Consider the following 17,318-nt stretch of genomic DNA (forward strand, 5'->3'; position numbering starts at 1 on the left):
AGCTGGTGCAAGGTGCCAAGGTACTCGCCACTGTGATGTAATCGCTTCGTCGCCCGTCGGTCACTTTGTCTCGAACGAGTCGAATGTCTCCGACGCGTTGACCTCGTAAAATACTAAAAAATCTGGATTCTGGACGGATTAAACAATGATTTTAATAAACAATAATATTACAGTCTGTTATAATAATATTCAGGAATCGAGACCACTGACTGACGTACCTATTAATATATTATTATTATTTTTTAATATATAATATAATTGGATCATTATCTTTCCGAGTCCTATACATAGTACTACAGAATAATAATTGTTCTGGTGTCAACTGTCAATCTGTATAAATTGAAATCGTACGTTTTATTTGTAGAAATATTTGTTCGATATTCTATTTGATATTCGAGCCAATCGGTGAATTGACTGAAATGCCCGGGGGAAATGTCCATTTATCATAAAAAATGCCGATTTAAAAAACTGGTGTATGTTTCAAGTTTCGACGATTACTGAGTACCGACTAGTAATCCTTCACTATGACAAAAATCTAAAATTATTAAAATTATCCTTTAAATTTTTGATTTCGTACAAATTTAAACTTAAAATAATTTTTTTTTATTGGTCAACGTAAAACTTATGAAAATTTTGTATTCAATTTACAATTTTCAACTACTTTTACAAAATTTTTTATAAATTTTTAACAACAAAATATAATTTGCAAATAATATTATAGTGTTATGTAAAAAAAGCGTGCCAATGTATTTTTATAATTTTTGAATCACCATTACTACAATAACTTATGAGTTATAAGATTAACTCTTGGGGAACTTTGTATTGAATTTTCAAGAATTTTAACTTAGCCAAAAACATTTTTTTAAATAAAAAGTTTAATTTTAAAATATTTTTCGTAATTAAAATTATTTAAAATATGTATCTTTAAAAACGATAGTGTTTTCTGAAATAATTAGTGGTTAAATTAAATATTAATTATCCCCTACAATAGGTACCTTAGTACCTAATATACAAATAAATTTTTTTCTTTTTTTTATGTAGGTACTATAATAATATGCAATTTACCTAAATACTCTCTAATACCAAAATTAAAAAAGTATCAGTAAAATATATTTTCATAGCTATCATACCGATGAATAAATTAATATAATTATCAAAGGACGTAAAAATAGTATTAGGTTTACTGATACTTGTAAATTGTAATACTATATAGCCATATAGGTACTGGTAAATAAAAAAAATAAATTAATAACCATCAGTAAAAAAAGAGAGTATTTATGGATTTAAAGAAGTAAGCATTTTAACGTTGGTGTTAATACAAGAAAATTAAAATAATATTAATCAGTCATATAACTATATATAGGTATTATCATATTTGGTTTTTTGCAGAGAAGTGGCTATTTTAGACAGTTTTATACAAATAGTCGAATTTTTTTCTCCTGTGGAAACCCACACGAGAAAGAACCTTTTTACATATTAGTTTCTAGTTTCCACATAATTTTTGTAGACGATTACCTGCTGCTCTTTGCCAATTGCTACTATCACAGCGTAACTTTTTTAGCATATTATTATTATTCTGTGCTGTTAACAGTGTTGTTGTAGGCACAGATATAATATATATATATATTATATTATACATGTGTTTGGATAGACTTGTAGTGTAATGCTTTTATCTGATAACACAATCAAGCTCTGCCTTTGAACTAAGTCTGCAAAAGTGCGAAATCAAAACACTCGTACTATTTTCTATCATATCGATTAAATTCAGCGTAAAATAAGAAACATTCCCTTTTCAAATGTTAGTCTATTTAGTAACAACGAAGACTACTAGCATAACACACCTTACGGGTTCAACGTACGCAGTGTACAACGCGGTTGCGAGTCAAAAATACTGAGTGTGGTGTCGTTTGCTGACTGTTAAAAAATGGCTCGCCACAGGAACGTACGGACCACGCAATTTTCCGACGGTAAAACTTTATTTTGATAGTGAACAATGTCAGGTTTTTTAAACCCTCTACCCAGGAATTGGTGCTCGTTTACAGTCAATCACCAAATCTTTGAATTTTTTTCTAAGGGAAACCTTTGGGACCACTTACTTTATGAGCTCATCATTATTTTGATGTAAAAATATCAACTCCTAAAAAACACTTTTGCTTATATAGGTACTTGAGAAATCTTATATAGGCATTTTATGTATTTCACGATGTAGAGTATCACTGTAAAATCGGAGAAAAAAAATTTTATTTATGTATTTCAGCATTTTGTTACTTACATCAATATTCGAAAAGTTCTGGTAGTATGGTGTTAAAGCTATGTATTAAGTGGTCCCCCCAAGAATTAAAAGTACTAATGACATTTTATTTTTATACATGCATTATATTTAATTTATTTATAGCCTCCATTAATTGTTTATTCTATATTAATATTTTTGAAAACAGAAAACAATTGCAAATTCTTTAAGTGGTATATATTATGAAATAAATTTCTTCAAGTAATAACATTTTTTTAACATACTTTAGTAATTTATAATAATGTATAGATTACTAATGATTTTTAAAATTTCAAGGGTAAAAATTAATTGTATTTAATCATAGAACAATATTTTAGTACTTACCTATGTGATTATTTCCAGATGAATATTATGACGATGATGATGATTATTATTCACATTCATTTGAAGATGACTGTATTTCTCCAAGTGATGGTAAATATTTATTATCTTTCATACATTTATTCTCGTTTTTATTTATTTTAAACAATATTTTAGCAATTTATTTAATTAATCACAAATCCAAGTTTGACTCGGATCAAGACTTAACTGATGCCAAAGTAAACTCATGTTTACAAAAAATAACAGAAGTTTTGGGATTTGAACTTGCCAAGGATGTTGTAGCAGGGCATTTGATTAATAATGAATTTGATATTGATAAAACTGTTGATCAAATAATAAATTCAAAAATTGGTAAATTATATATTATTCCATCAGAACATTCATTCAATTATTTGTATTCATTATATTTATAATTGTATAATAAATTCATGAAGGTGCTACAAAAGTAAAGGATCAACAACCAGCTGAAGGACGGTTAAGTAGGCCTCCTTCTGTTGTTATTGCTTCCTCATCAAAAAATAAAGATAACATTATTGTTGGTTTTGGAAATACATCAATTTCAGGTACACCATACATATTTTAATATTATATAATATAGTAGAGAATTGCAGTTTACTGTATTTACTGTATTACTAAAGTAATTAATTTTAAATACACTTTAATTACATTAAACATTCTTTCATGACATATAATACTATACTTAATCATATACATATTATACATGTTATATTATTTTGTGGTTTTATATTTATGCATTCCAAATATATAATTGATTCCAGTAATAAATACTAACGATGTAAAACCCGTACATGTGATATATTTGTAATTTTAAATTCTTTTTTATTATAAGTAAATTTGTCATTTATTTGTTTGCACATTTTCATAATAGAATGTATCAAATGTTTAATATTAAAATTATTAACAATCATACTTTCAGGTTCAAAAAATAAGAACCTAATTGCCACACCTAAACAAACACCTTTTAGTACACCTATATGCTCACCTGCAGCAACACCCGCAATCGATCTCCTCAAAATGCTCGTTTAGGATCACCACGTGTAGATCGCAAATTAAATTCACCCAAGTATTAGTATACAAATAGCTTAACATGATTGTTATATACATTTAATTAATTTTTTACAGGAGTAACAAAGTTAGAGATGATCAAGAATTATTAACGTCCAATCACAAAGATCAACTTTATTTAATTATAATAGGTCATGTCGATGCAGGAAAAAGCACTTTAATGGGACATTTGCTATATAAATTAGGACATGTACAGCAGCGAACCATACAAAAGTATGAGCACGAAAGCAAAAAGTTGGGTAAACAGAGTTTTTTCTTTGCTTGGGTATTGGACGAAACTGCTGAAGAAAGGTTAATATTAATTTTAAAAATAATATATTATATGATGTTTTATTTTAAAATATATTTGTAATAATAGAAATCGTGGTATTACAATGGACGTAGGTCATTTGAAGTTTGAAACAAAAACTAAAGATGTCACTTTGCTAGACGCACCTGGTCATAAAGATTTTATACCAAATATGATAACAGGTAAAAAATTAATAAAATTCTATGTGCATCTTTTATTTCTGTCTATTCATTGATACAGTGTACTCTCGATTATCTGTGGTCAGATTATTTGTTGTCTTCCGCGAATTGATTTATATATGTTATATGTATACAAAAATAATAAAATTTAAAATATTTTTGTGAAATTATATGAATGTTTTAACTAAAATAAAACATTCTCTAATTTAATTTTCCTTAAATACCATTAAAAATTATATGATTTAATTTTTTTAATAATACATATATATAATTATAACATTTTTGTTTAAATTTAATTTTGCGGAATTTGCTTATCCGTGGAGGCCAAGTCACTCTATTCCGTGGATAATCGAGAGTGCAATATATGGGATAAAGTTAATTTTTAAATCCAAGTTGTGTGAGAAAGTTGGTCAGTTAAGAATTAAAATTCCTAATAATTACTAATTGTCCCATATAATTATTGTGAGATATAAGTACCAATTTCCAGCAATTCTGTAGAGACAATATTTTATGCACCAAATCCTTCTTTTGAATCATAAACAAATTATATAATACGTAAACAAGTCTAAAATCACTCATTTTGCTTTTCCCTTAACTGATTTTATTGATTGAATGATGAACCATTATAGCTGAAACTCTTAAACTTATTCAAATTATGTAAAATATATATATTTTAAATGATACTTGCTTCTTTGACATTGACTGTACTAATTAAACTAATATAAGTAGTAAGTTCTTACTTGATAACAAAAAGAAAAAGAGAATTGCAATTAAGTTAAAACTGTTTCATCTGTATAATAATTTTACAGGTGCATCTCAAGCTGATGCAACTATTTTAGTTGTTGATGCAACTAAAGGAGAATTTGAAACTGGATTTGATAGTGGAGGGCAAACACGAGAGCATGCCCTTTTAATACGGTCTCTAGGTAAATGATAAAAAAATTATTTTGCATAAGAAAATTTGATATGTTTTTATAATTCTCAGGAATAACTCAACTTGGAGTTGCTGTAAACAAAATGGATACTGTCAACTGGTCTGAAGAACGATTTGAGGAGATCAAAACAAAACTTGGACTGTTTTTGAAACAGGCTGGTTACAAAGAATCTGATGTTACGTTTGTACCATGCTCTGGATTAAGCGGTGAAAATCTTGCCACAAAAGCAAATGAATCACTATTAACCAATTGGTATAATGGTCCTTGTTTAATGGATGTCATTGGTTAGTAATTCTATAAATTAAAAATATTTCAAAACATAATTAAGTTTTTTGTTTTTAGATTCATTTAAACCACCAGAGCGGGCAATTTCTAAACCATTGAGATTATGTATTAGTGATGTTTTCAAAAGTTCGGGATCAGGGTTTTCAATTGTTGGGAGAGTCGAAACAGGACAGATTAGAGTTGGTGATAAAGTTTTGGTACAACCTCAGGGAGAAGTCGCACAAATTAAAAGTGAGTTTTTTTTTTTTTTTTTTATTAGATAAGAAAATAATTTCATCAATTTTATCAGGTATTGAAATAGACGAATTACCACAGCCAATCGGATTAGCTGGGGACTTTATCAGTGTTTCGCTTACTGGTTATGATGCACAAACTATTTACTCTGGTTGTGTTTTGAGTGACATTTCACTTCCAATACCAGTAACATCTGTAATAGAAGCACGAGTGGTTGTATTTAATGTGGACTTTCCTATTGTTCGTGGGCATCAGGTTGTATTGCACTATCAAAGTGCATGTGAATCAGCAGTAATCAGTAGACTTTTAGCAGAGTTAAATAAAAGTACTGGTGAAGTCATCAAGAAAAATCCTCGCATAATAAAGAAAAATACTCATGCTCTTATCAAAATAAATTTATCGAGGCCAATTTGTGTAGAGGTATATTCAGACATCAGACAATTGGGTAGAGTGATGTTACGGTCTGGTGGTACTACTATAGCAGCTGGTCTTGTTACTAAAGTCAATTTTAATAAATAAATAAAAATATATACGTTGAAAAATTAATTGTTTTATTCTACCTACTCATTTTTATATTACGAAATATTTGGTCGATACTTTTTAAACGATTAAGTACTAGTAATACTAGAGTTATTTAATTAATTAAAAAAATATTGAAAATAAATATCAAACATTATACATAATTTTTGAATATAATTATTTTAGAGACTAATGCTAAGTCACATAAACAATCACTAAACATAAGAGTCAATAGTGTTTGTGATCACTTGAACGTCATTTAGTAGGCCGTAAATCATAATTGGTTTACTTAACTTTATAAAACCATTAAATTAGTCAACTTTTATGCAACACAACATTAGAGTAACAGACTTTTCAATTAATCTGATATCAGTCTTAAAACATAATTTTTGGGAATTACTTAGAATAAATGTATTAAATATAATTTTAACTGTAAGGTAAAAAAATAATTATACATATTTCATATATTTTTCTAAAAAAACTAATTATAAAAAAATCTTTATTTTTATAATATGTATAAGTAGATGTAATACATTCTTCCTGGCCCAGTTTTGATTTTTCCTAACACAGCCTTGTTTTCTTAAATTTTTAGGTCATATTTAACAATTTTTAACGACTAATATTTCATAGTTAAAAATCTCCCAAACTGACACTAACGCTCCACTTGACTAAGCTACAAATGAATTGTGCTAGAGACCAGGGACGCCCGGAAGGGGGGGGAGTAGGGGCAATTGCCCCCCCTGAGATTTTTCGTGTTAGTTACAAAAATGGAAATTTTTTACTTAAAGCTGGTCTTAGGTATTTAGCGACTATTGGACAATCCTGGTATCTAACAAGTCATAAAGGAGGTATTCAATTGTAAAAAAAAACATTATGATCGTCGACGGAAATTGAAACTTTTTGACAGATATTATTAGGTACATTATTATTTTTATAGGTACATTTATCGTTAATTTTTAAATCAATTAAAAATTGATTCAAAATACAATTTTTTAATCAACAAATTGATGATTCATTTAATTTATTTGCTTCAAACAAAAGGAGATTGTCATTACTTTTTGAATAAAATAATAAAATATGATGTAATATGTAAATTCATTCACAAAAATTTGTTTTTAGTTTAAACTTTATTTTATATTTTTTAATAAATATAAGAACTAATAGTGTAATTTTATATAAACTGAAATTAGTTAAGCTTTTTAAACAATTATTAATGATACTGTAATATTGATACTATAACAAAGTATTAGTAGATGAAAGATGAAGCAGTAAATCTTCCCACAAGTACCTATTTAGGTACTTGCAATTTTTTTGCCCCCCCTGAGTTACATTTCTGCGGGCGTCCCTGCTAGAGACTAAAAAAAAAAGAAAATCAAGAGTCGAACTTTAGTAATGACAAGATTGAAATTTCAGTATCTTTGATTGAATAGAAAATTAATACCTTAAAACTTGTAACTAACTATTCTATAGCTATCTAGAGCAGTTTTTCCCAACTGTTTTTTACTCATCGCCCCTTTAATATTTTAAAAATCAGATAAATTTTTTCAAAGGATTAACATTTTAGTTATTATTAAGCTAAAGAAAACACAAAAAGATTTTAATCTCGATAGATACATTAATTCAAATGAACAAAACAGATGTTATTGTAAAATAAATTTAATTAGCATCGATTGTTTGAAAAAATCAAGAAGGATTTGTAAGAAACTTTGAGACAAGGACACATTTTAAAAATGACGTGTTAGCAATATGCTAAGTGTTACGAAAAGATTTTCTAGCAATCTTATATAAGTTGTAATTATAATTAATGTAAAATAATAATAAGACTATAAATCAAAAACTGATTAAATTACAAAACATAATATATATAAATTATGTACCATTAAACAAAATAAAAAAAAGGCTTAGGGCATTTGATGATAAAAGATATTTAGTTAAGGGTCAGACTGATACATTACCATGGGGTTACAATATAACCTAAAAATTGAAGACTGAGTTAGACTACGTCATAAATTTTATATGGCTTAAAAAATTGAAGAAAACAAGGCTGGGCTAAGAAAAATCAAAACTGGGCTAGAAAGAATATATTATATCTACTTGTATAATTTCCCTATAATTATCATAAGATCAGGTTTTTAATTTATCAATTATGATAACATTTTTAAAAAAACTTTAATTTTATTGTATTGTATAAATTATTTATAATATAATACATTAATAAAAACGAATTGTTTATTAAGTTTAACCAATTACTGTGGTACTGATGCAGTGTTAGTGTTTTGAGGCGTTGCAGTGCCATTTGTGCCATTTGTAATCACAACAGGATCTGCACTTGGTTGATTCATCGCCTCAACTTCTGCTAAACTTAATTGTGTAATAAACCTTAATTTCTTTTGTAAGGGCAGTCTAAGGCGGTACACAATCTCTTCCACTTCAGTCTTCATTAAATTTCCTACATATTGATATTTAATGTGATACCTAAATCCATTTATTAAGAAAAATTATCATTTTCAGAGTAATAGGGCTAAATTTTTTTTAAAAAATTGGCATTAGAAATTAAGAAAAAAAAGGATACAATAGATCGCAGATTGGATCCATGTAACGTAGAGTCTGAACATGTTTGTCCATTCTTTCCAAAGCATTAAATAGTTCAACAGTGATGTCTACTATAGACGGTGATGGCTTATCAAGATTATAACGAGATAAGAATGGTGCAACCAGATGACATAAAAATATGAATTGTTCTTCGCTATACACTGATGGACCAAGCTTTTCTTTTACAAACCTATACAAAAAAATCAGAGATATAATGAATTACATTTACATAACAATAAATATACCATATTTTTGACTCACGGTGGTATAGAAGCTATATGTCCAACACCAGCGTGATGCCATGTGGCATGTGCCAAGGCTAACATGTAAATAAACCTGTTGTCAAGCATACAACTATGAGCAAGATCAAAATTAAATAATTGGAATGGTGTGTGTGCATATTTCCATGTGGCCAAACCAGGACTTTGCATCATTTGCATGATTCGGTCTTGTAATGTCACCCAGAATGGTTCTGGCATTGAGGACATTATAAGGCCAATACTGTTTATCCAACAATGTATTTCATGTGATGGGATTTCAGTATACCTATTCACAAATGTTATAATAATTATTCGTTTTACTAGATTAATTAACAATAATATTAAAAATTACCTTTGCATCACGACATCAAGTAAAGAATTAGCCACTGAAGCTGGAGTTAGAGGTAAAGCCATGAGTTCTGCACATGTCATGTAAAGTGCGTAAACAGCAGGATTGGGGAATTCATTAAATCTCCAGTCTATGTTTGGAAACTTCACATTTCCATTCATGGCTTTAAAAAAAAGTTAAGGAAAATTGGTAATTATGAACCAAGGACAGTAAATTGCCCAAAGAGAATTGTCTTTATTGGCTTAAAGGGGATTATGTTTATAAAAAAAAACTTTCTTTTAAATTACTAAAATAACTATTATTTAACAATCAATGTTTTAGAGTAAAATTGGTATTTTTGTTGTACCACAAAGAAATATTGTTTAAAATGTTCAATTTATAAACCAAAATTGTTGAAATTGTATCTCAACATTTGTTATCAAAAGGATACTGTCTGTAATTCGTTTGACCAGCATAACATAATATTCGAGATCAGGCACCCATATAGGAGCCACCGCAGGTGTAACTGTGACATCAGTACTAGTACCCATAGAATTTGCATTTGTAGATGTTGGTGTTTGTATGTTGTACCTCTGATACGCTTCAGATAGTGTCCAGCAGCCACGTGTTTCACATAGTGATCCAAGTACCGCGTATACAAGTTTACGTTTTAATGATGGTCGATCACGTAATTTGGATTCATAATAATGCAATGTGTTATATAAATATGTGACGGGACGATCTGCATAAATTAGAATTATATGTATTTTACACATATTTATAATTTGTAAATATAAATCATACAAAGTCATACAAGATGGAAAGAAAGTATTCAGTACAAAGTTATAATATAAATTGATACAACTTAACTTCAACACTTGATGGTGCCATAAGACCAATAATTTCAGCTAACATTGCATAAGTGAGTATATGAATTTTTATTGAATTTTTATAATAGTTAAATAAATCACTATGAATATTAAACTGTTTTAAAATTATGATTCATACAATTTATATTATTCAGTACAACAATATTATACACCAAAACTGGCATTGAATGTATTTTTACATTGTATGAACATGGAACACATTTTTTCCATCCTATATAATATAATTAGTGATAAAACTTTAAAAATATGTATTAGATAATAGATACCATGGAACTTATACAAGCATCCCAAATGATCCAAGAGAGTTTCTAACGATTTGGTTACTGGTGGTAATTCAAGGTATCTATGAATAACTATGTCAAAAACCTAAGGTAAAATAATAAATGTATGAATATTAGTAGTAATATTACTGATATTATTTTAAATATTATCACCAATTTTATTATTTACACATATTTATTTTTAAATTACCGGTAAAAATCTTAGGCAAACATTTCCAAAATACACTGGCAAAGGCTGATATGATGCAGGATCCAAAATTCCTTCAGGGGCAAATTTTTCAGGGTATTTTCTATGAAATGCTAAATGTTTATCATGCCTATAAAATAATCATTAATAATTAAATTTGACACAAATACATCATTACTGTTTGAAGTGTTATTACCAATTAGATTGTTTCCAGTGTTCAGGTGAATTTTCTTTAACAAATTCACACACTCGAGCTCTGAATTCAGCACCTTTAAATAAGAGTAACTGTATAATAAAAAAACACACTTGTGCTTCACTACCCTCTTGAGTACGAAGTGCCTGCAATATAATAAATTATTAGAGTATTTATTAAATTTATGACTGAATTAAATATTTTATTTCTTTGACCTACAAGACACAAAACAAGGCGATCAATTGTAACAATATTGTACTTCCAAATCATGCTATTGATAGCATCCACACATTTATTAACATGTTGGCCTTCTTCTGATACAGCAAATTTGAATACCAAATAATCACAAAACTTGCGAAGGTGTGCAGATAAAGCTCGAGCACCTATTCGCTCCAATATTCTAAAATACAATATATAAAAACATTTTTGAGTGGAGTGAATGAGAATACCTAAGCCTAGTAATTACAATTATGATTTATATATATATAAAGGACATAAAATAAAAGGGGTTAGGAAAGTAATGAATAATGAGTACCACATTCATAACACAAATATAATATTCATTAAACTTAACATGGGGTTTTCATTTGATAAAACCCATGTCAAATATAGTTGACATGGAGTTCTTTCATTTATAAACAAAATTATTTTATTCTGGTTTATTTCAATACATATAATGGTAACATGATTATTTTAAACACCTATGTATTAATTGGTATACTTGGTTTTAAAATCTAACAAATAGTTATATTAGTATTATTTATTGTAGCTATATATATATTTATTTTTAATTTAAATTTTAAAATTATAAAATAAAAATATTAATTTCATCATACTTATAAGCAATTGGATTAATTCTGTCAGTTTCTATTATCATTTTCCATAGAAGACATAAGAACAATGGATGAGCAGTAGGAACAGAAAAATGTGCAATGATATCATTTTCGTTAGTCATTGATGCCCAATTTCGATATTCTTCTTCGACTGCTTTCTAAAAATAAACATTTATTTTTATATTTTAATAGTACACAATAATTTGAATTGACATACTTTTAGCTGCTGTTTGTTTTCTTTAGTAATTGGATTATGAACAAAAAAATCTGCAAGTGCAGGAGGAAAACATTGTAATGTATGTGGAGCCCAAGTATGTGGTGTATTGGCCATAATTGTAGTCAGTAACTCTTTGCACCAAGATCCTTCTTGGCTAGCTGATGTGCCTGTAATATGCATGGATCTAGCTAATGTTAAGACAAGTGCACGGTTGAGTTCTTCACATTCAGCTGACACTAAAGTTTTAGGTTCACTTAAAAATCGAGATAATTGAGGTTGCACTTCATTGCTCCCGAGCCCAGTAATCAGTCTTAATGCAGTGCTTTCCACACTAAACACAAGTATATAATACAATATACATATAATATATTAGTTATGAATAAATATATAGTCAATAACTAGTGAACTTTCTTACCATAAATGGAGTTGAGTTTGATTAGTTTGAGGTACTGCAGCCAAACTGTGTAAATGAGAAAGAAGTTGAACTCTATAATGTGGCTGAATATGATGCATTCTATAACTGAACATCTCTAACAGAGTGTATAGAATTCCCCATGCATGAGATTTAAAAACAGTGGGTAATACTTGACCTGTAATAAAAATTTAACAAAATTAATAAAATCATTATAATTATAAACATTTATAACATAATATTAAACTATCTTTTTGGAATTTGTATATTATATTTCATACTTATTCAAATTATTTAAATATTTTAAACAACCACAATATAATAATATAATAAATAGTTAATTATACGATAATGTGTTATTAGTTATTACTTTATTTATTTTAATTAATCTCAATCATAATATATTTAATTACTTATAAATCCTTTGATTCCCAATGATTCTATTTCAGTGTAAACTAAAAGTCTACTGTATGTTTCTGCGAGCGCGGGTGCCAGTGCTAAATTAGACTTAGACTGCGCCAACTTCAGTACATGAGTCACTATACTATGAATTAAACTCATTTTTGCGTGAATTGTCAATGAATCTAAAACAGCCATACTGAGAGGAGTAGTTGGACCCATGGCATTAGAAGAAGAGGCATTCCCACTAATTGGACTTGTAGTACCACCAGAACCTGGCACCGAAGCTACTGGAGATGTACCACCTACTGCAGGTGTTATTACTGGCGACTGAGTTGACTGCTGTGTATTGGATGTTACACCAGATATACCTCGATTACTACTACTCCCTAACACAGCATCTACAAGAGCTGCCATTGGACGAGATAAACATTCATTATTTGTTGAAAATGCATTGCACAATAATGGTACACGGTAATCACTACCCATACACAAAGCACTATTTGAAGGCTGTACAAGCATCTGTAAATAACTGAACAAAATATAATCATGAAATTAAAATGTTAACAACATAGTTTTATTAGTACATCTTACTCATGATGTGCTTTTAAAGCTAATGGTATTGGTCTATGGAATTTAATATTGTCCATAAGAGCTTTACGTAATAAATGAATCCAAATGCAAGTAACAGCCATTTGATGAGTGCAAAGTGCATTACTAGTGTCAGGAACAGGTAATGGTTCTTTTTCAGGATACAGTAAGTCATACAGTTTCAATACAGGCAAAATATTTTCAAGCTAAAATAAATAAAACCATCCATATAAATATATAATATTTTATACTTTGAGTATTTAAGATAATAAATACTTACTGAATTTCGTTGAATACTTCCTGATATGTATTGTAAAAGTACCCACATTAAACGATCTCTTGATCTGTGTAAATCTTTTTTTAATAACTATAATCAAAATGTTGATAATTAGTTAGTTAAATAAAACTACATAGGATAAAGTGAAAATGTATAGGAATAAAATATTTTCATACTTTTTCATGAAGAGCATTGACAATATTTGGGAACACGGAAAATTGGAATAATATAAAGTAGATTAATTGACTTGAAATATGTAACCATAGCCAGTGGTTTTCTTCTGGATCTGTGCCTTCTGTCACTTCTTTATCACTTTTTTCCATTGATCTAATTATTAATTCTACCAACTGTTCTTCCAATACAATACATCTTTGTTTATTCTAAAAAATATTTATATACTTAATAAAAATTAAAATGGGACAAAAGACATAACTTAGTTAAAATAAAGATTTTTCTAATCTGTCAGTACAATATTTGACTTGAAGATATTTATTATTAAGAAGAATATAGTTTTAAATTTAGTATGATGCTATTGATATTCTTAGTGCTATAATAAACACAGCTAGATAATTTGAATCAGATTCAAAATATTACAAGTATAAATTTATTTGAATTAAAATTAATGGATTTTATTTTCCAGAATATAAAGTACTTTTATCATTAAATTTTTAATTTTTAAAAAAGTTATATTATATTATACATTTATAATTTAATTATTTCTATTTTTCAAATAGTCACTATATAGTATGTAGGAAATAATAATAAAATTAATTTATTCTGCGTAAAAATTGCTTGAAACTTCAATATTTAACTTATTTAAAAAAATGTCATATATTTTGTTACACCATAATTCAAAAATATATTTAAAAACTAAAAAAATAATTTATTATATATTGCAAAAAGGATTTTAATTATTTACCATTTTCTGTAGACCAAGCATGGAGCAAACCATATCTCTAGAATAAGGCTGTTCAAGTACATATCTTAATAGTTTTGTTTGTGGTAGCAATAGTTGTTTAGGGTATGGTATATTCCCTTTTAAACTCAGTTTTAATGTATTTGGATCTAATTTCCACGGAGTAATCAAGTGATCACCATAACCAGAATGTTCTACTACAGGTAACATGGAAGAATGACCAATCATTGTTGTCATTTGTGCAGCACCACGAAAGCTCTCCACAAAATTTGATACCAAACAACCCAATTTCTAAAAATGAAAATAATTTACATGAATAACACGAAAACATAACTGTTAAATATAATAGAAAATAATTTACCCAATGTGGCCATCCCTTGTTTTCATTGTATACTTTGAGTATTTCATTAATAACAAAATACCCAGGAAGCAGACAAGCTTCTCTATCAAATATATATCGAATAACTTCTTCAAGTGCAAGAAACTGAGGTAATACAGATGCAGGTAATGCTTTTGGCATTGCAACCACTTTTTCAAAACAACCCTAAATAATAATAATTACATGAGTACATTTAATACATTCACTTAACATACATTTCATTTATATTATATTTACTTTCATTATTTCTCTAACTCCTTTATAGTCAACTGTAGCTAATATGCTTTTAATTATATGAAAACACTCTATCCAGAATTCAGAATTGGTATATACAAGGTATTCAGAATTAATTATACATTCACACATCAACCTACAGTAAATAAATAAAAAAATAAGTCCTATTTAAAGTTTAACAAATCTTTCTAAAATAATATAATAAATAATTATTAAACAATTTTTTATTCACTTATAAAAATACATCTCTATAATATTTAGACTATTTAATAGATTAAAGTATCAATTTTAATGATTTTATTCATGATAAATTTATCAATCAAAATATTATTACATTAAATATATAATATTTAAATCTAAATTTAATCAGTTTTTTACCTTGAAGAAACACCATGTTTTTGAACTAATTTTTGAAGCATATTAAGAAAAACTTTTTGGCGCACACTAACTGTTTGTGTAGAAGCAACTTTTAATATAATTTTAATACTCATGCTTAATTGTTCATCATTTAACCGAATAACTATATTAGTAAGCATCGTAAATAATTTTTCGATTTGTTCACAGTTCTTTAGAGAATCTTTTTGAATATATCCATTAAATGCTTCAACCAATTCGTCAACTTTCTGAAACGATAAACATAAATTAAGTTAATAATTATTTATAGTTATTCATATATTATTCATAATTTTAAAGCTAATTTTTTAAAAATTATTCAAGACATAATATACTTTGTTGATGCCAAATTCCACACTTTTAGTATATATATGTTTTCTTTTAAAAAAATTCCTAATCTTTAATGATCGCTAATGCTATAGCTAGGGGGCTTTAACAGGCTTAAGCCCCCCAACCATAATAATCACAATAAAGCACCTCTCAGTCTACAAAATATAATTCCTATCTTACTAGACACTTAACACTTATAATTATTGGCTTTAACTGGATCTCAATTATGATATGTTCCGTGCTATTACAAAACTATGAAATGATTTACCGCTATTTCGTTGAGTATTTGATTGAGACCGGTTTCCGCCGTCATATTGTTGGTAGTCATATTGATGTATACCGTCGTAATTCGATCACAAAACACTAATCATTCTATCAAAAACATTTTGTAATTAAACAATGTACTAAGAGACAGAAAATCCACAATTTTTACAATAACGCAATGAAGCTCACACGATAAAGCATAACATTAAATGACATCACGATCATAATATTATATTATTAATTAGGGATTCAATAACACCGGTTATACTTTTAAATATAAACTACAATTGTTAACGCACGAATGTGTACACACTAGCCGCTAGTATTCAGGTACACAGACTGTTATATTTGAGAATTTAGAGACTTGGCTTTAATCAATTTATATGTTTGGATTGTTTACTTGTGATAAAAGATAAGTATTATCAATAATAAATTATACCAGTGGTTCTCAACTGGGGTGTTATGTCACCGTAGACTTAATATATTATAATCTTTTTTCTATGTCACTAAAGGCTTAGGGATGAGTGGATGACACAAATATCAACGGGAAAATCAAAAAAGATTTTCCAATAAATTTATATAAATCATAATTATTGTTGCTCTTATTTTATTTTATTTGACAATTTAAAGTTTAAGCTGTTTAAAGTGTCAGCGTTTTGAACGTCTTTCTTTCTATGTACTGTAGCCTGTGCCCTGTAGGTACTTTTTTTTTTAATAAAAGAATTATTTTAACAAGTTAACTGCCTTCAAAATGTTTAGAATACCTCTGTAATAGCTTTGTGAGTTTATTTTAAAACTCGCTTAATCAGGTCAACCACGCTCTAATAAAATTAATGAGTTTGCCGAGTTTGGCCATAAATGATTTTGGTTTTATTTTAATAAAAATAGATGTTTATCTTATCATAATATGATGTTTACGATATTCTGAATTGATTGTGCTTAAAATAGATAGGATTTTATGTGAGAATTAAATTTGATGCTCATAGCCAATAAAAATATTTTCACAGGATCCCGGACGAAAAATCCAGGGAAAAAAGTCCATTTTAAAAAAAGTTAACAAACAGTCCGGATTAATTTTTTTATTGTTGGACAAAAAGTCCGAAAATACAATTGATAATTAATTTCTATACACGCCACGTCTGGCCTATAGTGGAATTCAGTTGCAGAGGGATATAGGACAATTTGAAGCAATTATTGCTTCATA

The 17,318-nt window shown here is 27.9% G+C and overlaps 3 protein-coding genes across 5 annotated transcripts in view; 2 read left to right on the forward strand and 1 right to left on the reverse strand.

Moving 5' to 3' along the window:
- The window catches only part of LOC114120678 (protein phosphatase 1 regulatory subunit 12A), a 138,822-nt gene that overhangs the window by 25,476 nt on the left and 96,028 nt on the right, over positions 1-17,318 (forward strand). The window lies entirely within an intron of this gene.
- On the forward strand, positions 1,654-6,161 carry LOC114120686 (protein HBS1). The gene is given in 12 exon segments (XM_050201873.1): positions 1,654-1,967; positions 2,633-2,704; positions 2,768-2,962; positions 3,046-3,174; positions 3,549-3,626; positions 3,629-3,695; positions 3,755-3,988; positions 4,056-4,168; positions 4,975-5,091; positions 5,151-5,384; positions 5,443-5,616; positions 5,675-6,161. Coding segments are annotated over 12 exon segments (1,920 nt in total). The 5' UTR covers positions 1,654-1,924; the 3' UTR covers positions 6,139-6,161.
- Positions 6,585-16,480, reverse strand: LOC114120685 (mediator of RNA polymerase II transcription subunit 23-like). 3 transcript variants are annotated; one of them, XM_050201870.1, is made up of 22 exons: positions 16,304-16,480; positions 16,119-16,222; positions 15,506-15,750; positions 15,131-15,263; positions 14,876-15,058; positions 14,518-14,805; positions 13,775-13,978; positions 13,602-13,688; positions 13,325-13,527; positions 12,745-13,262; positions 12,335-12,509; positions 11,920-12,250; positions 11,706-11,860; positions 11,089-11,269; positions 10,873-11,015; positions 10,680-10,806; positions 10,475-10,574; positions 9,770-10,060; positions 9,343-9,502; positions 8,992-9,276; positions 8,711-8,920; positions 6,585-8,613 (listed from the first exon to the last, which is right to left on the reverse strand). In XM_050201870.1, the coding sequence occupies exons 2-22, from the start codon at positions 16,176-16,178 to the stop codon at positions 8,385-8,387; spliced, it is 4,308 nt and encodes a 1,435-aa protein (XP_050057827.1). In that variant the 5' UTR covers positions 16,179-16,222; positions 16,304-16,480; the 3' UTR covers positions 6,585-8,384. The 3 variants fall into 3 exon arrangements, with proteins under 3 accessions (XP_050057827.1, XP_050057826.1, XP_050057825.1); XM_050201869.1 differs by having other exon boundaries at positions 16,284-16,480; XM_050201868.1 differs by having other exon boundaries at positions 16,119-16,480.

This window comes from Aphis gossypii, chromosome 2 (assembly GCF_020184175.1).
Source record: "Aphis gossypii isolate Hap1 chromosome 2, ASM2018417v2, whole genome shotgun sequence".
NCBI classification, from domain to species: Eukaryota; Metazoa; Arthropoda; class Insecta; order Hemiptera; family Aphididae; genus Aphis; species Aphis gossypii.